At 38.2% G+C, this 26,525-nt stretch overlaps 1 protein-coding gene across 3 annotated transcripts in view; it reads right to left on the bottom strand.

Moving 5' to 3' along the window:
- MAPRE2 (microtubule associated protein RP/EB family member 2) overlaps window positions 1-26,525 on the bottom strand; it is a 158,460-nt gene that overhangs the window by 26,597 nt on the left and 105,338 nt on the right. For all 3 annotated transcript variants that reach the window (XM_082853682.1, XM_082853680.1, XM_082853681.1), the window contains 2 exons: window positions 11,440-11,585; window positions 8,369-8,582 (listed from right to left, as the gene is read on the bottom strand). In XM_082853682.1, coding sequence (XP_082709808.1) covers window positions 8,369-8,582; window positions 11,440-11,585 — 360 coding nt within the window. The remainder of the gene's footprint in view (window positions 1-8,368; window positions 8,583-11,439; window positions 11,586-26,525) is intronic.

Consider the following 26,525-nt stretch of genomic DNA (forward strand, 5'->3'; position numbering starts at 1 on the left):
TATATTTCACATACGATAGATGTGTAACTGGAGGAACAAAACCACCAATACCCCTCTTCTCCTTCTAGGGAGTAGGGAATGTCAACTAAGAATTTAATTAATTGGACCATCATAATTTTTTCCCATTTTCTCCAGGCCTACTTGTAGCTAAGGGTGTAGCCATTAACTGGTATGCAGCTTAGCAATGGGATGGTTTCTCAACATGAACAGGCCAAGGGCATGCAATGCTGATATAGGGCAGGGACTGAGTGAAAGATACATTGTTCAAATAATAAGGAGAAGTGCTAACACTTATTTGAAAAGAAGTCTTGTTAATTACGGGACTGGTAAGAAAAATGCATTTCTTCCTTGTTATGAGTTGATATTGCATGATCTTTTAAAATTAACATTGGATCCTTGAAGTAAGTAGGTATAGGGATAGTACAGTATGTGGTTAGGTGACTGGGGACTGTGAGACAGCAGTACCAGGCAGATATACACTGGGAAGTTGTAAGAATAAATAGGCCTGACTTCTCTTTGATGGAGAGATCATGAAGGGACCAGAAAGGTGGCACTGCCTGTGCCTATCCTAATGGGGTTCTGGAAAGTAAATGCCATTATGGACTCCTTAAGTCTAAAGAGAAGACATGGGAAATATTCATTTCTTAGAGTAAATGATAGCTTTGGGGTGAGACTAACATTTATGTTTAAAGGGTGGAGTTTCTCAAAAGATAAATGAAGATTTGCATCCTGGCAATAATAAGGAAAAAGGTCTTGTATAATGGTACAGGCTTGAGGCCAAGGTTAGAACCCTTGAGTGAAATATAACTTTTTGAGTACTTTTTACTTGGACTCTGAGTTAATACCTGTTACATCAGAAACATCAACACTCTGCAGAGCAATATAACACAATCCAGAGTCTCCATAATATAACATCACAATGTCTAGGACACAATCCAAAATTACTCAACATATGAAGAGTCAGGAAATGGTGGAATTAGCAGACAAGAACTTTAAAGCAGCTATCATAACCATTCCCAGTCAGGTAAAGTATGCTCATAATAAATGAAAGATAGGCAATCTCAAGAGAGAAAGAAAAAAAATTAAAACTGAAAAAAAAAGGTTGAAATTTAAAAATTGCTCAGTAGTAGAATGTAGATGACAGAGGAAGAAGAGGGCTAACTTGAAGATACATTAATAGAAACCATCTAAAGAATAGAGAGAATACTGGGAAAAAATGAGCCTCAGGGACCTGAGGGATAATTTCAAAAGCTCTAACATATGGAAAAATGAAGAAATGAAAAATGAAAATGAAATGAAAAATGAAAAATAGGATAGAGAGAATGGAGCTGAAAAAAATTTGACAAAATAATGGCTGAAAATCTCCCAAATGTGGTAAAAGACATAATCTTACAGATTTAAGAAGTCTAATGAACTCCAAAACAAGATAAGTTCAAAGAGAACATCATAGCCACACTACTGAAACCCACAGATAAAGAGTCTTGACTGCATCCAGAGAAAAACAACTTATCATTATAGGGGAAGGTGATTAGAATGAGTATGCATTTCTTATCTTTAGCGGTCACAGATAGTGGAAAGATATCTTTAACAGGAGGGAGGGAGGAATAAAAGATCGGTCTGAATTCTTTACCTAGGAAAATTTTCTTTAAGAATGAAGGTGAGGGGCTTCCCTGGTGGCGCAGTGGTTGAGAGTCCGCCTGCCGATGCACGGGACACGGGTTCGTGCCCCGGTCCGGGAAGATCCCACATGCCGCGGAGCGGCTGCGCCCGTGAGCCATGGCCGCTGAGCCTGCGCGTCCGGAGCCTGTGCTCCGCAACAGGAGAGGCCGCAACAGTGAGAGGCCCGCGTACCACAAAAAAAAAAAAAAAAAAAAAAAAAAAAATTGAAGGTGAGGTCTTCCCTGGTGGCACAGTGGTTAAGAATCCATCTGCCAATGCAGGTGACACAGGTTCAAGCCCTGGTCCAGGAAGCTCCCACATGCCGCGGAGCAACTAAGCCTGCGCCTCACAACTGCTGAGCCTACGCTCTAGAGCCTGCGAGCCACAACTACTGAAGCCCGCGCTCTACAACAAGAGAAGCCACCGCAATGAGAGGCCCGTGCATTGCAACGAAGGGTAGCCCCCGCTCACCGCAACTAGAGAAAGCCCGCACACAGCAATGAAGACCCAACGCAGCCATAAATAAATAAATAAAAAATTAAATTAAAAAAAGAAGTGTACTTTGATGCACAGAAGTTTAAAAAACAAACGAATGAAGGTGAAATAAAGACATTCATAGAAAAAGGAAAACTAAAAGAATTTGTTGCCATTGCACCTGCTCTACAAGAAATGCTGAAGAAAGTTATTCAGTCTCAAGAGAAATTAAATTAGTAGGGAACTCAGATGTTCAGGAATGAATGAAGAACACTGGAAATGGTAAAAATATGAAAAATAAATAAGTTTTTTCTCTTAATATCTTTAAAATTCATATGACTATTTAAAGCAGCATTGCCTAATAGAAATATAATGGGAACCATGTAAGTAAACATTTTCTAGTAGCCACATTAAAAAAAAATCTTGAGATGAATTTTAATATATATGCAAAATGTATACAATATATGCAAATTATAATTTCTATGTGTAATCAATATAAAAATTATTAACTAGTTTTATATTTTTTCCCATACCAAGTCTTCTAAATTCAGCACGCATTGTATACCTGCAGCACATTTCAAGGCAGAATAAGCACACTTCAAGTGCTCACAAGCCACGATATCAGACAGTGTTGATTTAAAACAAAAGTTATAACACTGTCTCGTGGGGTTTATAATGTAATACATATGACAGCCAAAACAAATGACAGTGGAGGGAAGGGTTGCCAGGGTTCCACATTTTACATGAAATATTAAGTACACTGTGAAAAGGTAAGAATATATACGGTAATCGTTAGAACAGCCACTGGAAAAGAAAATCAATGCAAAGCGGTACCGTTAAAAAGGCAATGGATAAATTAAGATGGAATGCTAAAAAATATTTTTAAAATTCAGAAGACAACAGGAAAAAAGAAACGGAGAAACAAAAAACAAAGGGGACTAGCAGAAAACAAATGATAGATCTAAATCCAACCAAATCAATAATTACATTAACAATGGACTGTACGCTCCAATGTCCAGAGATTATCAGAATGAATAAAAAATGCAAGATCCAATTACATGCTGTTTATAAGAGACACACTTTAAATATAAAGACAAAGATAGGTGGAAATTTACCTGTTATGGAGAAAGATACACCGCGCAAACAGTAAGCATAAGAAAGCTGGAGTGGCTATATTAATAATTAGATAAAATAGACTTCAAGACAAAGAGTATTACCAAAGATAAAGAGGGAAGCCTTATAAAATACAAAGGTCAATTCATCAGCATGACTCAACAATCAGAAATATCTACGCATCTAACAACAGAGCCCTAAATACAGGAAACAAAAATTGAGAGAATTAAAGGGACAAACCGGTAATTCCACAATAAATGTTAACACTCTCTTTGCAGCAATTGTTAGAATGAGACAACAACAACAAATCAGTAAAAACAGAGATGATCTGAATAACACCATCCACTACCTTGATACCGATATTTCTAAAACACCATACGACCAACAACTGCAGAATGCATACTCTTTTCAAGTGACACTGACCAAGGGAGACCACATTCTGGGCCAGAAAATCAAGATCAGAACAAGGATAAAAAACCCCACTGTAAACTGCTACATTGCATTGCTTCTCCTAAAAAAAAACCCCCCAAAACCCCCAAACTTTTGGGGAAAGTAAAAGCAACTCTTCTTTCCGCAAAGGTGATAGGCGATGCTTACTTAGATTTCAGGTACTCAAAGAATATGCAAACACTGGTAAACAAAATCAATAAACATAATCCCTTTGTTAAGGTTGTACGAACAGCCTTAGAGAACCCAAAATTAAAGATAATTAAGAGTGTTATAATATTCATATACTCAATACAGTTTTTGAAAGTCGCTGTTAGGATTTATTTAAATCTCCATGTAGGAATTTAATTATGATCATTCAAATGCTTTATTCTATTCAATTCTAATTCTTAGGTTGCTTCCTTTTTGAAATCATTTTTCTAGTATTTCTACTAATCTTAGTTTGAGGCTACAATGTCTAAAGGAAAGTCCCTAAGGAAAAGAGAAAGCTCAGAATCAATTTCCATAGCAACTCTAAATCCATCACACTATATTTGTATATGGGAGTTTGATTTCAATGCATTAACATATGTGGATTTGCAACATGTCTAAGCTGTGGTTGCTATAGGAACCGCAACCTCAAATTTCGTTTTAAGTTTAGTTAAGTGCTCACACATAAAAACTGATCCCGCTGACAGCTATCTCGAGTTGCAGATATGGCTCAGAGCAATAAATTTATAAACATCATGACTCACGATGACATATGCACTTAATAGATATCTGTCATTATAAAAATGTGTATTTTAACACATGCTCCTTGTTGGGAGATCAAAAGCAATTCAAGATGCAATTCCTCAGGATGTAGATAGAATAAGACTTGCCAGGCAGCCATCCACCCTTAGCGACAGCCTCTGCTCATGCTGAAGCTTGTTACGGCCCAGGTAAGTCACCCAGACTTACACACAGACACGGGTTCTATGGCTTCCCTGAATCCACGGAACACTGGTGTCTATACTGAAATGGCAGAAAAATCTAGCAAGTTTTATAGTCAGGACATGCAAATTACTTTTGATATTAGTTTAAGGATATATTTGGAGAGAGATAAAGCCACTGCAAAATGAACCAAATATCCCAAAGCCAAAAGGAAAAAATAATTAAAGACCATCTCCTGTTTTCGATTACACCAGACGTTGCTTGTTTCCACTAATACAGATGATTAACGGCCAAGGCCTAGAGATGGGCACAGAAATTACTGCTGAATGCTACTGACTTGGCATCACTGGGAGATGACTGGCATAGATATGTGACTTTCCCAGACAGCTGACCCTCACCGCATCAAGCACTTTAATTTGTCTTAAATTTTGGATGGACACAATCAGACTTATGTACGACGAGGATGGTCTCGAATGGTTTCAGACCAGAGGCAGACAGGCTAGTTTAGAGACTGTAAAATAATTCATGGGAGAGATGATTATAAATAGAAAATTAAAATCTTAAGAATTAGAAGGGAACTCTGAGTGTATCGATTAGTACATGCTGGTGTCATACAGATCTTGAGGGCTACTGAGAGACACGGAGCTCTTTCATTCAGCAATAGAGATCTCCGGCTGCTGGACTATTTATAAGGTTTCATTAAGATTTTTTGGCTCTTCTTTGACTGATGTTCACGTTTTGTAGTGCTATCAGTATACTCCTTGCCCTAATAAGATACACGCTGAGAAACCGTATCCCCATGTTTGTTATAATTATATCCAAGTCAAGAAAGAGCAAACAAAGGGGGGTCGAGAAGTACAAGTTTCCAGTTATAAACTAAATAAGTCATGCGGGTGTAAAGTACAACATGGGGAATATAGTCAATAATATCGTATTAACTTTGTATGGTACAGATGGTAACTGGAATCATTGTGGTGATCATTTTGCAATGGGTACAAATGCCAAATCACTATGTTGTACACCTGAAACTAATACAATGTGGTGGGTCAATTAGATGTCAATTTTAAAAATAAATAAATATATATAAAAGAAAGAGCAAACAGGCTCTGGGTAAGTATTCTAGGAACTCTCCCTTGTGGAAAGAGTAAAGCATATGAATTTTATAGCACAGATTTTACAACACCTATTCTGACTTTTAGAAGACGTTCTGGCTCACACTTTCTTGGCTGTTTTCCCAAGAGTTGGATACATGACCTCTAGAAAAAAATGAGGTCTCATTGTATTTATAGGAGCCTTTCTCCTATTATAGCTTTTAAAACAATGTTCTACATGTGATGTATACCTCGCTAGAATTTTTTCATTATAGTTTTACTACCCCACCATGTCCAAGAGTCAGAACATGTCTCATAAAAAACCGTATGACTGGTTTGACTTCTGGAAATATCCTTCCTCCTTGATTAAGACCAATGAGGTAAACATGGTCGAGGTATCAGGAACACAAGCTTTGGCAATACTGTCTTCCAGAACATTAAAAACCAGATTTATGATCTGCTGACTTTAATGTGTTTCCTGAGCTTTGTCACCAGAGAAGTTAAGCTCTGGAAACAACGTATTTCTTTTCCAGGTTCATGGACATTCTTTCTATCAAAATGGCACAAGTTTCTCTGTGGCTTTTGTGAAAGACAGATGAGGGAATTCCTTGAAAATGAGGCCAAGGCAGCATAATGACAGTTCTGTTTGGGGGCGGGGTGGGGTTAGAATGGTTGGTGCCAATTTAAGGACACGTTATGACTGTAGAAGAAAAATGTTCTGAGGCCTGTCCGGTTCCACTGCTGAAAACTTGAAAAAGTAGCAGCTGAGTTTCAAGATGAATCTGTACATCATTAGCAGCTGCAGAAAAAGAGCTTGCGGTGAGAGCTACCAGCTGCTCTTGGTTTTCCTACCTTCCTGTCCCCCAACTCCATCTGCCTGTGTCTCCCCAGCTCTGAAGGAGACACACCACTCCCCTTCTCTATCCTGGTCCTGGAATAATGACACTTTCTGACAAAAGCTGAAGGCCTGTTTGAACTGCAATAAACTTTTGTTCCCCAAACTCCCTGTGGCTTCATTTTTACCCAAACTCTTCCCGGCACTTCTGTTCTGAAAAAGGTGAACATTCCCTTTCCTCGCCAAACCTCTTTCGATGCCCTTGACCCCATTTTTTCCCTCCAGCCCCAGGGTCATTGTTCCACCAGTTTCCCCTCCTTTTTCCTATTATTCCTTCTCACGGACCTTTCTCCCATCTTACAAACCTGCTCCTTGTGCCGTGTCCTAAAAGCAAACAAAATCAAATCGAGGACAATACCGTTCTCTCCCCAAGCTTACTTCCTAAAGCAACTGTCAGCTTCTTCCCCGACACCAACAAAATGTTTTTATTTCCTCCACTTATTCTCCTGATTTGGTGAAGGTGGAATCTCCTCTCGCATCACTTTCACGTTTGTGTGTCATGCCCTTGTTCATAAGCCGCTGCCATCTAGGTGTATGGATTCAGCATTTCTACAGACCAATTCTCTAAAGAACTCTTAATCACCTCCCAGGAGCCAGATTTCTTTCTTTGGCCTATTTTCAGGCTTCATCCTATCTGATCTCTCCAACAATTAATACTCAGCGCTGTTGGTGATCCCTCTTTCTAAAAATGTCCTACTGTTTGTTCTCTGATGTTGAGCTGGTTTTTCCCCTGATGTTCCTCCTTTTCTCAGCTTCCTCTTTCCTCTTGCCTCTTAAATGTATGTATTCCCAAAGATCTGTGCTTCGTTTATTTTGTTTAAGCGTATTTATTCTATGGCTTTGAAGTTGGATTTTTATGCTGTCTCAGTTTCCTTTCTCCAATTCCTCAGCCCCCTCCTGGACCCATCATTCCACTGAGTGATCCCAAAGGACCCTTCCAGTCCTCGTTGTACTTGACTCCTCAGCAGATTTAGACACTGGTGACCGTTCTGTTCCCTTCCTTCTATTTCCCTGACACGTCATTCCTTCATTTCTTTCAATCTTTCTGGTGTCTTCCCTGGTCCTATGTAAGCCCTTCCTTTTCTACCAAAACATTACATGTTCGAGTTCCTCAGGGACTCTACCCTTCTCACTGGGGACTCACTTCCAGCTTCAATTACCTGGATATGGAAGACTCACCAATGTTTACCTCTAGCCGACACTTCCTTGAGTTCCCGACACATGTCCACACAGTTTAGTATTAGTCTTGTTATAATCATTTCTAATAATTCTCATTGGAAGTTGGGCATAAATAAGGAATTTGCATTCTTACAGAATTAAGGCCGTTGACTTAACAAGTGTGAACACTGGTGTTCAGGATGGAAACACATGGTTTCTGAGGATTTCATCGTTTAACTCTGCAGTATCACAGCTGATGTTTATACTAATGACCCTCATTGGACAAGAACACATTCTGCTTGGTAAAGTCTGTTTTCTACACAAGAATGTTTGTAATGTATTTTAGAAAGATTTTTCTCTAAAATAGTTAAAACATTTTTTAAAGTTCTAGGTATTTATCCTCAGTGACTTCACTTTGGGATGAAGTTGGCTAAGTGAGGTCTTGCTGAATGTTGCCACATAGAAATTGGCACTGCCCACACAGGAGACAGGATGGATATTTCATGAATCTCCTCTGAAGGATTATAGATGATAATCCATATTTAAAAGTGTAAATCGGTTCACAGTACGGCGCAGGAGGGCCTGTGAAAGTGACTCTAGGATTTCATTGTTACGGTACCTGCTGTCGGGGAGTTTGCATGGTGAGACTTCTTGGGCAGGTTGAAGATCTGTTCGCCGGGGTCGGGAGGAGGAATTGCATCTTGCCCTTGTCGTGCTTCTACGGGGTCATACTCCTTGCCATCGTAGTTAGCATCATAGAACTTCTTAAACCACTGAATAAAATCCAGGTTGTCCTGGAAACGCCCTTTCACGAGCTTTTCCACTGGAATTACCTGCAATATAAAATCACCTGGTGAGTCACGACCCTCAGCCTTGTTTGTATTGAATACAACTGAAGTGTTCCCTAAATATAACCTTACATCTGCAATTCATGTCTGCTGGCCTCTCCCCCAGTGTCTTAGCCAGTGGTACTCCAGAATTCACATAATTTTTCATTATATTAAAGAAAAATTAAAATGTCGTAGTTGGTTCTCCTGGAATATTTAATACATCTGAACAAACCATATGAAACAAGGAATACCCTGAGCTGTCAAGAGGGGCTGACCCTCTTCGTAGAATGTTTATTGCCAAAGCATATCCCCCCCAAAACATGGGTCTGGGATGTTGTGCTGTTTCAAGGTTGAAAGGTTTTCCTTATTTCTTTGTAACACTTGGTCTAGCTGTGTTGGAATAAGCTCTTAAAAGGACTGTAGCTATTAGAGAGTACGAATGAATAAGACTCAAGTCAATGAAAACTCACACTAATCTAACGGTTCCTATGAAACAAAATGAGCTTTCATGGAGTGTCTTTACAATGTAGAGAGACAAGCATAAAATAAAAACAACTAACCACAATACAGGGCTCAGTAATTCATGGGTTACACTGGAGCACAGTTAATGTGCCAGGGGGGTACATGTCTTAAACAGGTTTCTTTTTGTATTTTGTAACTATCTTATCAAGACTGGGTGTAAATTAAGTGTTTTTAAAGGACAGTCTAAAGAGCCAATCAGTATTCCCTTTCGAGGTCTTTTCATTGTACTATTTAAGTATTTTCATGTTTTCTGACTTATAAGTTTTGTTTATGCTGGTACTGTGATTGTTTTAGAAAGTGCCTTCTTGGAGCATAAGGCCCTTTAATTAACATGCTACTATATTTTGCTCTCTGCCAAACGTGAACATTTATAAACAGTTTTAGATGATGATGATGCATTAGCCATTCAAAGCAGGCACTTAACTTCTGTTGACTTAACTTAGCAATTCCTATCAAAATGAAAGTTCCGGGGTCATAAGTTCAAAATCTGAGGTGGAGAGGAAATATTTGTACATGTGCTTCCCACGTGCTGTCACAGGCTATGACAAACATGAACAGGGATCACTGTCTCTATACCAGGATCTTTGGGTAGAATCATAGCATATTAAGCTAGAGAGGCCAACAAAGGTCATAAAGGTCAGTGTTCCTCCAGTACAAGAATTTTATCTTCAAATTTCTTTTTTTGGGCCACACCGTGGCTTGCAGGATCCTAGTTCCCTAACACAGGATTGAACCTGTGCCCTCGGCAGTGAAAGCTGGGAGTCCTAACCACTGGTCTGCCAGGGAATTCCCTATCTTCAAATTTCTTAACAATGGCTGACCCACTCTCTTGAGTGTACACTTCTACGGAGATATGGAGTCCCCAACTTTGTTACATAGCAAGTTCCGTCAATAAACCTATGAATGGGTGTTTCTTTCCTTTTTGATCTAGAAGCATGTATAGAAAAATGATACAGAAGTGTACAGAGAAGTGATGCTAATAAGGAAGAAGAATCTATATAACTCTGGTTTTGAATAAATACAGAAGGAGCTAATTGGAAATTAACCACAGCAAAGGATATCAAGTTGAAAAGGAGTCAAAAAATTAAAATGTTAAAGAGGATATATGTTTTGCAATAAAAATTGTGAGAAAATGAGAAGCCAAAATTTTCTTAATATTTTGATAAGAATGCTTTGATTTAGGAAGATATTAATTGCATAAATTAAAAAATATATACAGTTCAGCAAACTTTTCTTTCCTTTTTAACCTCTATCTCTTATAACCCAAAATTTAAAATTTTTTTTTTTTTTTTTTTTTTTTTTGCGGTACGCGGGCCTCTCACTGCTGTGGCCTCTCCCGTTGCGGAGCACAGGCTCCAGACGCGCAGGCTCAGTGGCCATGGCTCACGGGCCCAGCTGTTCCACGGCATGTGGGATCTTCTCGGACCGGGGCACGAACCCTTGCATCGGCAGGCAGACTCTCAACCACTGCGCCACCAGGGAAGCCCCCAAATTTAAATTTTTATTTCCACAGCCTATTTATTGCTACTATCTATGAAAAGAAAACTTTCTATTTCTCCCCTGCTGTTTTTTCTCTTTTCCCTTATTCAAAATTCATTTCTTTCCAAACTGTTCTCTCCAAGAGCTATATCCTAAATAAAGACTATGAACGTAATATGTACTTGAATAGCAGGAAACATGCAGAGCCTGAAGGGGCTTCAGCAATAGTCCTCTATGGGGGAAAAAGGACTCTAGTCTAACTTCATTTGTATCACTCTAGAATAAAATTATGAAGTTCAAAGTGGGTGAAAGAATATTTTATGGACATTGAGTGAGAATCTGAGTGTATATACTGGACACTTTAACATGCAGTCCTCGCTTTAATTTCATAACCACAGGGAATGGGGTTTTAGTCCCATTTTACAGATGGGTAAACTCAGACTCAAATAATTTAAATAACTTGCTCAAGTCATGGTGCTGGGATTCAAACCTGTGCCATTTCTACCGTACTATGCCATTTCTTTAAAGAAACAAAACACACAAAGAACCACAGTGGCATCTGGCAAACATAAAGATTTCTCATCTGCAATGCTAATACAGAATAACAACATTTCAGCACTCATAATTTCTGTTAGCGTTTTTAGTCTAATGGCTACAAGTTTAGAAATCTCCTCAAATAAAAACCTCATGCAAATATGGGAGGTGAGGGTTGGTGCTTTATGCTCAGTACAGGACCCAACCTACTCTAGTGATGTCAAGATATATCCCATTGACACATTCTTGGATTTTTGCATCTCTGCATAAAAACCATTTTAAGCAAAGACAATGCATTTTATGGAGGTACAAGTGTGTATCCTACCTTATCAACATTCATTCGCTTAAACGATGCTTGCAGAAGCTTAAAATTGTGAATGTACTCATGTTCCAACTTCGCTTGAAATTTTACTTTCTTCAAACTAATGCAGCCAGGGAAGAGCATGTCCATGAACTGGCAGTAGGCTGCTCCTGGGAAGAGACAAGAAAAGGACCAGTGTGAGTCTGACTGTACCACGTGCGACTGAGGGTTGCTGGGCAGGAGGGAGCTGGGAGCCCAGAGCCCTCAGCCCTCCTGCCGTGTGTGCTCCTCTCCTCATTGCACCCACATCTCCTCATCCACCAGGGGAGGGTGCTGGTGGGCAGGGACGTGCCTTGATGCAGCTCCTGCCACTTCCCCATCCCTAACCACTGTGGTACCGATGCTGTTCACCAGAGCATCACCAGATTCCACAAACAGTGAACAGAACTTCATTCTTCAACACCAAGGAAATCAGTGTATGAACAACTCTTCTTAGCTTCTATCAGAAAAAAAAGGAACATATTTTTCCTTCCATCTAGCTGCTACTGGCTCCAAATCATTAAAATACATAAGAGAAAAATAGCAGAAAATTTCAACATGAGCAAACTACATGAAATATGGAGCTCAAAAAAATATGCATACGCCGCCCGAGCTGTTTTACGTCCACCCTGAAAAATGACTGAGGTGAAACCGTTTAACGAAGCCAACTAATACCAAGAACAGTTGTATACCAATTTAATTTCAGTCCAGAGCAATGAGGTTCCTATATTAACGTGAAGGATGGAGACATGGAGACTCTGAAACTTACAGAAGTTCAGAGTCATGCCAGTTATGACTGAGAAATAAAAATAACAGACATGTTCAATGAGTTCCCTGAGGAAACAGTCATAGAAAAAAGGATATTAGTAAGTCTTTCATATATATATATATATATATATATATATATATACATTTTATGCAGAACTCTTAGATCATAACAATATCAACTAGAAAATCCCAGGAAGGTCATACATATTGACTCACAAAGGCTAAAGGCATTTAGAAATTCCAAGCCAGAATGATTATTTTTCTTTTACAAGTAGGAAAAGCAATTGAGTGGTGAGAATGGAAAAAATGGCCATTTCTGTGTTCTTTCTTTCTTTGCTTCTCCAGATCTCTTTGTCTGTTTCTGTAACGTGTCAACGATATGCCTTTCTGAACATAAAGGGTTCTCCTCCATCCTTTGGTATCAAGGTTTCTGTGGGGAGCCTTTCATTCTGTTTGGGCGACTCACCGTTACACAGGAAGAGCCCACTTGGTCTCTTATGTCAAATAGATGTTGAGCGTCCTTTACTGAGATAGGAATCCCAGGAAAGAGGGAACAAGATATTAAGAATCTAAAGGCTGCTACAACAGGAAATGGTGGGGCAACTCATTATTTGTAGGCAAGAGTATAAAGTGATGAAATAGAGGCCACAATAAACATTACCTCCAGAATCCTTATATCTGTGATGCTTTCCTTTAGATGCCAATACCCTAAGTACAAACTGGTACTTTTGTAGTCAAGCAGATGGGTTCTCTTAAAAACAAGACAAAATAAAACAAACCAAAACAAAAAACACTGGAGGAGGTGAGAGAAGCATCATAATCTTGGGGGGCATTCTTACAGCCATCATCCAATTATTCAGGTCCTCCTTTTGAAGCGCCACCAGATGGAGCCAATACCAAAAGCCATTCAACATGATTTTTATACAGATGGGGGTGTCTACACACAAGTGTCTCATTACCTGCTCTTTAAAGAGTTATTTTCACTTTTGTAGTGGTTAGCATAAAACTTACTTATGGAGACACCGGCATCTACGTGTTCGTACAAATCCAGCAAGCAAATCTTCCAAATTTAAAAAGCAATAACAGCTTTTGAAACAAACAAAAAAAACCCCACCAAACTTGAATACAGAGCATGAAGGAAGAAATGAAATATCATCTCTGGTCTCATCATCCAGAGAAAACCACTGTTAATATTCTGGCATATAACATTCTATTTTTTAAAAAATTTAACAGACCATGGTTCCCTTTCTGGATCATTAAATATTCGCTACTGACATTTTTAATGGCCTTCTGATTTTTATATCATGCTTAGCAACTTTCCCAAGCCAAGATTACATAAATATTCATGTGTATTTTCCTTAAGTACTTTTATGGTCTCAAGTTTCACATTTACATTCTGAATAGACGTGGAATTTATTTTGGCCTATGATATAAAGGACGGTTCTAATTTTAGTTATTCCAAATGTTAGTGGAAATTTTTGGCTCCCCAGCATTTGGACACCTTCGTATCTGACTTGATGCACCAGGGCCCTGCCTCTCACCACAGTACCGAAAGTGGGCAGATATCCCTTTCCCAACACCCAGGGTAAGATGCAGGCCTGTGACCTAGGCTCTGCCTTTGGATGCTCTTGCCCGGGTCTCAGAGTCTTAAGGGAGTGAGTGAAACATGCAGGGATCATTAGAATTTGGTCATGGTGGCAGCGGTGGGATCTAGCAGATGCTTCAGGAGCACAGCAGCATCCTAACCATCCTAGTCCAGCGGCTCAAGGGAGGATCTATTCCTAGTTTCTTCACATCTTTTGGATGCTGTCACCTTCTGAGCTTGGTTCCCCACTGACTGTGAGAGCTGCCCAATGTGATTTCTGTAAATCTGTCTCTGCTTAAACTTGCCAGAATTATTTTCTGCTATTTTCAACCACAATTGCTGACTGATAAAGTTAGCTAGGTGTTGAACACCATAATTTCATAGATAATCTACACTTTTCCCACTGAGGAATCACTAATTTTACTCTCTCTCTGACTTTCCAAATACATGCATTTAAAGTGTCTTCAAGGTTTTTTTTTGGGGGGGGGGCAGGTCCTGTCCCCATGATAGTTTCACAGTCTTCATTATTTAAATACATATATAATATGTATTACTATCTGTAGAATAATTTCTCCTCTCCTTTTTCTCAAAATTTTCTTAAATTCTGTCATGCATTCATTCTTTCCATTATAATTTTGAATTATAATGGCATGAAGAAACTAGATCTTCATTCATGGCATGAAGAAACTAGATCTTAAAAATTTAGTCATTTATTGAGATAGCCTCATCCACCAGAGGGCAGACAGCAGAAGCAAGAAGAACTACAATCCAGCAGCCTGTGGAAAGAAAACCACATTGACAGAAAGACAGACAAAATGAAAAGACAGAGGGCTACGTACCAGATGAAGGAACAAGATAAAATCCCAGAAAAACAATTAAACGAAGTGGAGATAAACAACCTTCCAGAAAAATAGTTCAGAATAATGATAGTAAAGATGATCCAGGACCTAGGGAAAAGAATGGAGGCAAAGATGGAGAAAATGAAAGAAAGGTTTAACAAAGACCTAGAAGAATTAAAGAACAAACAAAGAGAGATGAACAATACAATAACTGAAATGAAAGATACACTAGAAGGAATCAATAGCAGAATAACTGAGGCATAAGAATGGATAAGTGTCCTGGAAGACAGAAATGGTGGAATACACTGCCACAGAGCAGAAAAAGGAAAAATAATGAAATGAAATGAAGACAGCCTAAGAGACCTCTGGGACAATATTAAATGCACCAACATTCACATTGTAGGGGTCCCAGAAGGAGAAGAGACAGAGAAAGGACCAGAGGAAATATATGAAGAGATGATAGTTGAAAACATCACTAACATGGGAAAGGAAATAGCCACCCAAGTCCAGGCAGTGCAGAGTCCCAGGCAGGATAAAGCCAAGGAGAAATACAACGAGACACATAGTAATCAAATTGACAAAAATTAAAGACAAAGAAAAATTATTAAAAGCAACAAGGGAAAAACAACAAATAACATATAAGGGAACTCCCATAAGGTTAACAGCTGATTTCTCAGCAGAAATTCTGCAAGCCAGAAGGGAGTGGCATGATATATTTAAAGTGATGAAAGGGAAGAACCTACAACCAAGATTACTCTACCCAGCAAGGATCTCATTCAGGTTCAACAGAGAAATCAAAAGCTTTACAGACAAGCAAAAGCTAAGAGAATTCAGCACCACCAAACCAGCTCTACAACAAATGCTAAAGGAACTTCTCTAAGTGGGAAACACAAGAGAAGAAAAGGACCTACAAAAACTAACCCAAAACATTTAAGAAAATGGTAGCATGAATATACATATCGATAATTACCTTAAATGTGAATGAATTAAATGCTCCAACCAAAAGACACAGGCTCACTGAATGGATACAAAAACAAAACCCATATATATGCTGTCTATAAGACACCCACTTCGGACCTAGGGACAAATACAGACTGAAAGTGAGGGGATGGAAAAGATATTCCATGCAAATAGAAATGAAAAGAAAGCTGGAGTAGCAATACTCATATCAGATAAAATAGACTTTAAAATAAAGAATGTTACAAGAGACAAGGAAGGACACTACTAATGATCAAAGGATCAATTCAAGAAGAGGATAAAACAATTATAAATATATATGCACCCAACACAGGAGCCCCTCAATACATAAGGCAACTGCTAACAGCTATAAAAGAGGAAATTGACAGTAACACAATAATAGTGGGGGACTTTAACACCTCACTTACACCAACAGACAGATAATTCAGACAGAAAATTAATAAGGAAACACAAGCTTTAAATGACACAATGGACCAGATAGATTTAACTGATATTTATAGGACATTCCATCCAAAAACAGCAGATTACACTTTCTTCTCAAGTGCACATGTAACATTCTCTAGGAGAACGTACACACATCTTGGGTCACAAATCAAGTCTCAGTAAACTGAAGAAAACTGAAATCATATCAAGTATCTTTTCTGACCACAGCGCTATGAGGTTAGAAATCAATTACAGGGAAAAATAACATAAAAAACACAAACACATGGAGGCTAAACAATACGTTACTAAATAACCAAGAGATCACTAAAGAAATCAAAGAGGAAATAAAAAAATACCTAGAGACAAATGACAATGAAAACACGATGACCCAAAACCTATGGGATGCAGCAAAAGCAGTTCTAAGAGGGAAGTTTATAGCAATACAATCCTACCTCAAGAAAGAAGGAAAATCTCAAATAAACAATCTAACCTTACACCTAAAGGAACTAGAGAAAGAAGAGCAAACAAAACCCAAAGTTAGTAGAAGGAAAGAATCATAAAGATCAGAGCAGAAATAAATGAAATAGAAACAAAGAAAACAAGAGCAAAGATCAATAAAACTAAAAGCTGGTTCTTTGAGAAGATAAACAAAATTGATAAACCTTTAGCCAGACTCATCAAGAAAAAGAGGGAGAGGACTCAAATCAATAAACTTAGAAAAGAAAAAGGAGAAGTTACAACAGACAACACAGAAATACAAAGCATCATAAGAGACTACTATAAGCAACACTAAGCCAATAAAATGGACAACCTGGAAGACATGAACAAACTCTTAGAAAGGTATAACCTTGCAAGACTGAACCAGGAAGAAACAGAAAACATGAACAGACCAATCACAAGTAATGAAATTGAAGCATGATTAAAAACTTTCCAACAAACAAAACTCCAGTACGCGATGGCTCCACAGGTGAATTCTATCCAACATTTAGAGAAGAGCTAACACCCATCCTTCTCAAACTCTTCCAAAAAACTGCAGAGGAAGGAACACTCCCAAACTCATTCTACAAGGTCACCGTCACCCTGATATCAAAACCAGACAAAGATACTACAAAAAAAGAAAATTACAGGGCTTCCCTGGTGGCGCAGTGGTTGGGAGTCCGCCTGCCGATGCAGGGGACACGGGTTCGTGCCCCGGTCCGGGAGGGTCCCGCATGCCGTGGAGCGGCTGGGCCCGTGAGCCATGGCCGTTGAGCCTGCACATCCGGAGCCTGTGCTCCACAAAAGGGAGAGGCCACAACAGTGAGAGGCCCACATACCGCAAAAAAAAAAAAAAAAAAAAAAAAAAAGAAAATTACAGACCAATATCACTGATGAATATAGATGCAAAAATCCTCAACAAAATACCAGCAAACAGAATCCAAATACACATTAAAAGGATCATACACCATGAATAAGTGGGATTTATCCCAGGGATACAAGGATTCTTCAATATACGCAAATCAATCAATGTGATACACCATATTAACAAACTGAAGAATAAAAACCATATGATCATCTCAGTAGATGCAGAAAAAGCTTTTGACAAAATTCAACGCCCATTTATGATAATAACTCTCCAGAAAGTGGGCACAGAGGGAACCTACCTCAACATAATCAAGGCCATATATGACAAACCCACAGCAAACATCATTCTCAATGGTGAAAAACTGAAAGCATTTCCTCTAAGATCAGGTAAAGACAAGGATGTCCACTCTCACCACTACTATTCAACATAGTTTTGGAAGTCCTAGCCACAGCAATCAGAGAAGAAAAAGAAATAAAAGGAATACAAATTGGAAAAGAAGAAATAAAACTGTCACTGTTTGCACATGACATGATACTATACATAGACAATCCTAAAGATGCCACCAGAAAACTACTAGAGCTAATCAATGAATTTGGTAAAGTTGCAGGATACAAAATTAATGCACAGAAATCTCTTGCATTCCTATACACTGACACCAAAAGATCAGAAAGAGAAATTAAGGAAACAATCCCATTCACCATTGCAACAAAAAGAATAAAATACCTAGGAATAAATCCACCTAAGGAGGTAAAAGACCTCTACTCAGAAAACTATAAGACATTGATGAAAGAAATCAAAGATGACACAGATGGAGAGACACATACCATGTTCTTGCACTGGAAGAATCAATATTGTGAAAATGACTATACTACCCAAAGCAATCTACAGATTCAATGCAACCCCTATCAAATTACCAATGGCATTTTTTACAGAACTAGAACAAAAAATCTTAAAATTTGTATGGAGACACAAAAGACCCCGAAGAGCCAAAGCAGTCTTGAGGGGAAAAAACGGAGCCGGAGGAATCAGACTCCCTGACTTCAGACTATATTACAGAGCTACAGTAATCAAGACAATATGGTACTGGCAGAAAAACAGAAATGTAGATCAATGGAACAGGATTGAAAGCTCAAAATAAACTCATGCACATATGGTCACCTTATCTTTGATAAAAGAGGCAAGAATATACAATTGAGAAAAGACAGCCTCTTCAATAAGTAGTGCTGGAAAAACTGGACAGCTACACGTAAAAGAATTAAATCAGAACACTCCCTAACACCATACACAAAAATAAACTCAAAATGGATTCAAGACCTAAATATAAGACCGGACACTATAAAACTCTTAGAGGAAAACATAGGAAGAACACTCTGACATAAATCACAGCAAGATCTCTTTTGACCCACTTCCTAGACTAATGGAAATAAATACAAAAATAAACAAATGGGACCTAATGAAACTTAAAAGCTTTTGCACAGCAAAGGAAACTATAAACAAGATGAAAAGACAATGCTCAGAATGGGAGAAAATATTTGCAAATGAATCAACAGACAACGGATTAATCTCCAAAGTATATAAACAGCTCAGGAAGCTCAATATTAAAAAAACAAACAATGCAATCAATAAATGGGCAGAAGATCTACACAGACATTTCTCAAAAGAAGACATACAGATGGCCAAGAGGCACATGAAAAGATGCTCAACATCACTAATTATTAGAGAAATGCATATCCAAACTACAATGAGGTATCACCTCACAGCAGTTAGAATGGGCATCATAGAAAATCTACAAACAACAAATGCTGGAGAGGGTGTGGAGAAAAGGGAACCCTCTTGCACTGTTGGTGGGAATGTAAATTGATAGTAGCCATTATAGAGAACAGTATGGAGGTTCCTCAAAAAACTAAAATAGAATTATCGAATGACCCAGCAATCCCACTACTGGGCATATATCCTGAGAAAACCATAATTCAAAAAGACACATGCACCCCAGTGTTCATTGCAGCTCTATTTACAATAGCCAGGTCATGGAAGCAACCTAAATGCCCATCAACAGACAAATGGATAAAGATGTGGTACATATATACAATGGAATATTAGCCATGAAAAGGAATGAAATGGGGTCATTTGCAGAGATGTGGATGGACCTAGAGACTGTCATACAGATTGAAGTAAGTCAGAAAGAGAAAAAGAAATATCGAATATTAACACATGTATGTGAAATCTAGAAAAATGGTACAGATGAACCAGTTTACAAGGCAGAAATAGAGACAGAGATGTAGAGAACAAACGTATGGACACCAAGGCGGGGAAAGCGGGGTCGGCAGGGGGTGGTGGGATGAATTGTGAGGTTGGGATTGACATATATATACACTAATATGTATAAAATAGATAACTAATAAGAACCTGCTGTATAAAAAAATAAATTCCAAAAAAATTTAGTCATTTATTATTTAAGGATAGAGGTTTATTGAAATATAATTCATATACCATAAAGTTCAATCTTTTAAAGTTTATAATTCAGTGGTTTTTAATATATTCACAGAATCATGCACCTATCACCACTCTCTAATTCCAGAAGATTCTCATTAGCCCCCCCCCCTCCCCAAACAAACCCCATACATATTAGCAGCCACTCTTGATTCTCTCCTCCCACCAGACCCTGGTAACCACTAATCTATTTTCTGTCTCTACAGATTTACTTATTTTGGCCATTTCATATAAATGCAATCATAAAATACGTGGCCTTTGTGTCTAGTTTCACTCACTTAGCAAAATCTTTCCCAGGTTCATCCATGTTGTGGCACATATGAGAACGCCATATTCCTTTTTATGGCTGAATAATATTCCATTGTATGAATGTAACACATTTTATTGATTGAATCACCAGTTGATGAACATTTGAGTTGTTTTCACTCTGGGGCTATTATTAGCAATGCTGCTGTAAACATTCATGCAGATGATTTTGTGTGAACCTAATTTTCAATTCTCTTGGGATATACCTAGGAGTGGAAAATGGTACCACTGTGTTTTAACATTTTGAGGAAGTGCCAGACTGTTTTCCAAAGCAGGTGCTCCATTTCACACTCCCACCAGCAACATATGAGGGTTCAAGTTTCTCCAGATCTTCACCAACACTTGTGTTTTTGATTCTAGCCATCCTAGTGTGTGTAAATTTTGATTTGATTTCCCTAATGGCTAATGATGTTGAACGCCTTTTTCATATGCTTTTTTACTATTTGTATAACTTCTTTGGAGAAATGTTTATGCAAATCCTTTGCCCATTTTTAAAGTGGGTTAAATGCCTTTTTGTTGGTGAGTTATTAAGAGTTCTTTCTACATTTCGGATACAGGTCGCTTATCAGATATCTGATTCGCAAATATCTTCTCCTGTTCTGTGGATTGTGTTTTTCTTGATGGTATCCTTTGAAGCACAAAACTTTTTCATTTTGATGAAAAATTTATCCATTTTTTCTTTTGTTACTTGGCTTTCGTCACATCTAAGAAACCACCGCGTAATCCAAATGCATAATGATTTCACTTACATTTCTTCTATAAGTTGTATAGTTTAGTTCTTACATTAAGGTCAATGATCCATTTTCAGTTATTTCTTCTATATGGTGTGAGGTTTGGATCCAAACTTCATTATTTTGCATGTGACCATTCAGTTATCCCAGCACCATTTAATTATCTTGGCACTCTTGTTAAAATCAATTAATTATAAATATATGGGTTTATTTCTGGACTCTCAGTTCTATTCCATCTATACACCTATCCTTGGGCCAGTAACACTGTCTTGATTACTGCAGGTCTGTAGTCAGTTTTGAAATCAAAAGTAGAAGTCCTGGAACTTTGTTCTTCCATTTGAAGATTGTTTCAGCTATTCTGGGTCCCACGAATTTACCTATTAATCTCAGAATCAGCTTGTCAATTTGTGTAAAAAGGTAGTTGACTACGTCTGCATCTCTATTCCTGCCCTGCAAATAGGTTCATCTGTACCATTTTTCTAGATTCAACACGGACACGGGGTGGGAGGGAAGGGGCGAACGGGATGAATTGGGAGATAGGAATTGACATATATACACTACCATGTGTAAAACAGATAGCTAGTGGGAACCTGCGGTATAGCACAGGGAGCTCAGCTTGCTGCTCTGTGGTGACCTAGATGGCTGGGATGGGGGGTGGGGTGGGAGGGAGGTCCAAGAAGGAGAGGATATATGTATACATATAGCTGATTCACTTTGTTGTACAGCAGACACTAACACAACATTGTAAAGCAACTATACCCCAATTAAAAAAAGAAAAAGAAAAAAAACCACAGAATGTTCTTTGTGGGGAAAAAAAAAGTAGGTGAGATTTTGACAGGGACCGAATTGAAATCTAGAGATTAATCTGGAGAGTACTGCCCTCTTAACAACATAAAGTTTTCCAATCCACGAACAGGAGATACCTTTCCACTTAAGTTCCTCCAATGATATTTTAAAGTTTTTAGTATATAAGTCTTATACTTCTTTGTTAAATTTATTCCTATTGTATTCTCTTTAATGCTACTTTAAGTGGAATTGTACTCTTAATTTTATTTTTGGATAGTTAATTAATGTTAATAAGGTTGATTTTGGGGTACTGATCTTGTATCCACGAACCCTGCTTAACTGACTTATTAGTCGTAATAGTTTTTTGTTGGTTCCTTAGGATTTCTACATACAAGATCATGGCTCTGCAAACAGAGATAGTTTTACTTCTTTCTTTCTAAGCTGAATGCCTCATTTCTTTTTCTTGCCCAATTGCCCTGGCCAGAACCTCTAGTAAAATGTTGAATAGAAGTGCCAGGAGTGGACATCCTGTCCCATTCCTTGTCTTATTGGGGAAGCATCTATTCACTGCTAAGTATGATAATAGCTATGGGTTTTTCATAGATAGCATTATTATCACACTGAGGAAGTTTCCTTCTATTCCTAGTTTTAGTGTTTTTAATCATGAAAGGGTATTGAATTTTGTCAAATGCTTCTTTAAATATCCACTGAGAGTATCATGTGGCTTTTGTCCTTTATTCTATTAATATGGTGTATAACACTGATTGCTTTTCATATGTTAAGACAACCTTGCATTAATCCTATTTGATCATGGTGCATAATCCTTTTTATATGTTGCTGGATTTATTCTGCTAGTATTTTGTTGAGGATTTTTACGTCTATATTCATAAGAGATACTGGTCTATAGTTTTCTTGTGATGTCTTTGTTTGTTTGTTTGTTTTGGGCCACTCTGTGCCACATGTGGGATCTTAGTTCCCTAACCAGGGATCGAGCCCATGCCACCTGCATTGGAAGCACGGAGTCTTAACCAATGGACCGCCAGAGAAGTCCCTGGTTTTGTTATCAGGGTAATATTGGCCTCACAGAATGAGTTGTAAAGTGTTCCCCTCTCTTTTGCTTTTTGGAAGAGTTTTTAAAGGATTGGTGTTAGTTTTTCTTTAAATATTTGGTAGAATTCACCATTAAGTTATTTGGGCCTGGGCTTTTCTTTGTGGAAATTTGTATTGCAATTACTAATTCAATCTCTTGTTTTATAGGTCTATTCAGAATTTCTATTTAAGTAGTTTATGTCTTTCTAGGTATTTATCCATTTCATCTAGATTACTGAAAATTATTGATTTTTAAACATTTACTTCCATTGTTACAGAGTTATTACTCATGAGTGCTAATAAATTTTCAGTTATGTCTCTGGTTTTCTAGGGCGAAATCAATGCAGAAAGTAATGCCTTTGTTATACCATATATACATGTATATGGTATACAAAAAATATGTACCAACTACCTTTCCAACCACCATGGAGATAATAAAAATGGTTTCCTTCTTTGATTAATATGATCAGTCATAATCATTGATTTCCTAATGTTGAATCATCTTTGCATTCTTAGACTAAGTCCTACTTGGTAATGTTTACAAAGTCTTCATTACAGTGCTGGTTTAGATTTGCAAACTCATAAGTGAGACTGTGTGCAACATTTATTGTGTGCTTTTGTCTTATTTTCTTATGGCTCTTTTAAGTTTAAAAAATAAATATAAAATATGGGAGGGACTTCCCTGGTGGTGCAGTGGTTGGGAATCCGCCTGCCAATGCAGGGGACAAAGGTTCGAGCCCTGGTCGGGGAAGATCCCACATGCCGTGGAGCAACTAAGCCCATGTGCCACAACTACTGAGCCTGCGCTCTAGAGTCCACGAGCCACAACTACTGAGCCTGCATGCCACAACTACTGAAGCCCACGCGCCTAGAGCCCGTGCTCCGCAACAAGAAAAGCCACCACAATGAGAAGCCCACACACCGCAATGAAGAGTAGCCCCCACTCACCGCAACTAGAGAAAGCCTGCACTCAGCAACGAAGACCCAACGCAGCCAAAAATACATAAATAAGTAAATAAATAAATAAATTTTAAAAAATTAAATAAAAACTTGAGTGCTAAAGTTAAAAAAAATTTTGATTAGAATCCTAACTGCACAACTTGCTACCTGTATGTCCTGGGCTTTTCACACCTTCCCTATGCATTTCAGAGCCCCATGAGCATCAAAAGAGCTGACTAATTTTTTCAATAAACAATGAAGAAAGGGTGGATCACATTAAGATTTCCAGTAAATGGTATGTTATATGATCATTTAGGTATAATATCATATGCCATCTTCTAGAGTCAAAGGAGCCTCTGAGAATTTTTAAGAATTATCTTATTGAATTTGTGAACTATGCTAAAGATTTCTTGCTATTGCCTCTGGTTATGTCCATTTGGGTATTTTCAACTTCCATTCCTCCAATATCTAGTGCTTAAAGAGACATCAGGAAAAGGATACCTTGACATTAATTTTTGCTACTAAGAACATCATCAGTGGTTCTTGTAGAGCAGGAAACCACACTCAGGCATAACCTGAACAAGGCTGCCATGTTCTGATTCCCATCAAAGGTCGACCCGCCACCTCTTCTCTGGATCACGTCTCTCCTCCCGTTCTCGTTGATGTCATTCCTGCAACTATCCTCACTCTCTCTTGCAATGTCAATTTCTTTCCATATGGACTGTTCTTAACATGTGCAAACATGCTCTAGTATCATGTGACTTTGACAAAATAAGATAAAAAAGCTTCCTTAACTCCACATGATCCATTAGCTATTATGCTATTTATCTCCTCCTATACACAGCAAAACTTGACAAAATTGTCTACTTCCATTGTTTCATCTACCATTCAAATCAGTTCTGTTGCCTTCCAATCTTACCCTGTTCTGGTCAAGGGCATCAATAGCTTCTCTGTTACTGAATCTAACAGTCACTTCTCTTTCTTCATCCAACTCAACCTCTGAATAGTATTTGGCTCTGGTGACCACTCCCTCCTTGAAATTCTGTATTTTATTCCTTAATTAGACAAAATGGGTACCAACTAACTTGAAAATTCAGGAATCCCTGCCATTGTCCTGAAAGTCTAGCCAGCCACAAATTAGAATGTTCCTCATTGAGAGGTGTAGAGATCTTGGGGTCATTTCATTAATCTCGCAATAATGTGGGCCTACATTTTACACAGATCCCACTTTCATCGAATTATGCCAAGGCTGCCGTTATTCATGTACTGCCCCTTGCTAGGGATTCCACAGTGGTTCCTATGAAACCACTACAAAATCCAAACTCCTTCCCTGGCCTGCAGTGTCGACCAGGCCTCTGTCCACCTCTCCCTGGAAGCTCCTTTCACACTGGCTTCCTTGTTACTCCATGTTCTTGCTATTCAGATCAAGGCTTGGACGTCACTTCCTCAGAGAGGTCCTTCCTGACCATGCCATCTGAAGTCACCCTCCAGTTACTCTGCCACCTCATCCAGTTTTATGTCTGGTATTTTACTGTTAACTCATATGTTGGTTTGTGGTTTACTGCCCCCCTCACCGGAATGAATGTAGGTTTCAAGAGAGTCTGCACTTTAATCGATCTTGGTCCCCTCTGTATCCAAGCCTTTACTGCAGTACCTGCCATAGTGTGGGCTTCAATAAACATCCGGTTAATGAACGGAGGTCTACAAGTTGTGTAGCAGTTGAACCACAACAAGGGATGGTAAATGATAAAATTCTAATGTTACCAAAGTCCCAAATATGAGGTATTCCTGGAAGAGTTGCTACATATTCTTTTAAAAATTGATGGGGTATGAATACATTAAAAACAGAACAAAATAAAACAAGCAAACAAAAACCTAACCAAAACAAGAGCCACTCTGGAAATCAGTCTTCAGTAAAGTGAAAAATAAGCTTCAAAAGGCAAAATATTAGATATCACACCAAAGTAAAAGCATTCCAAATTGTAGGATGTTGTGTTCACCAAGAGATTAACTATGATGGGCTATGCTCTAAGCCTATCAGCTCAAGGTGCTACTGCAGTTATGAAGGTCAGCAAGATTCTGGAAATAATCAGGAAATGAGTAGAAAGAGGGAAAAGATTCTGTCTTTGTACAGTGCCGTGCTATGTCTGTGCCTATAGTCCCAAGGATGGTTTCAGTTGTTATATATCAAAAGTGACATAATGGAGCTGAACAACTTGGGGATAGGAATCTAAAAGGAACAGCTGGGGCACTGTATAAAGGCAGAACTCAAAAATGAATCTCCACACTCAAAAGATTTGAGGATGTATGATTTCAGTGAGTGTATGAAATCATGAAAAGCATGAGAAGACAAATCGTCTCATTTTTACCAGATCCCAGGACCTCAGGAGAAGAATATCAGGATAAACTGACATTTTTAAAAGGAAAATTTCAGATAACAAAAGGGAAAGGAAATCTTACTTTATAAGTTTGTGGACTGCATTATGCCAAGAAATATAAGAAATGAAAACACCTACATTTGTATAAAATCTATTAAAGCTTCCATATCTATTTTAAACATTCTGAACCCCACAGAGGTAAGTATTTTTAATTATCATCATCCTATTTTAGAGACTTGGGAACAGGCTCAGAAAGTCATTCAGCTAACAAAAGTAACAAAAGTAGAATTTACACTCTGTTCTGAACTCCAGTTAAAAATTTTTTTTCTTCTTCTCTATGCTGCTTCTAGGGATTATAAAATTTTAGGGTTCAAAGAGAGTTTAGAAAATTTGCTAGATTATAATTTTATAAGG

Source organism: Leucopleurus acutus (genome assembly GCF_964270905.1).
Source record: "Leucopleurus acutus genome assembly, chromosome: 13".
NCBI lineage: Eukaryota > Metazoa > Chordata > Mammalia > Artiodactyla > Delphinidae > Leucopleurus > Leucopleurus acutus.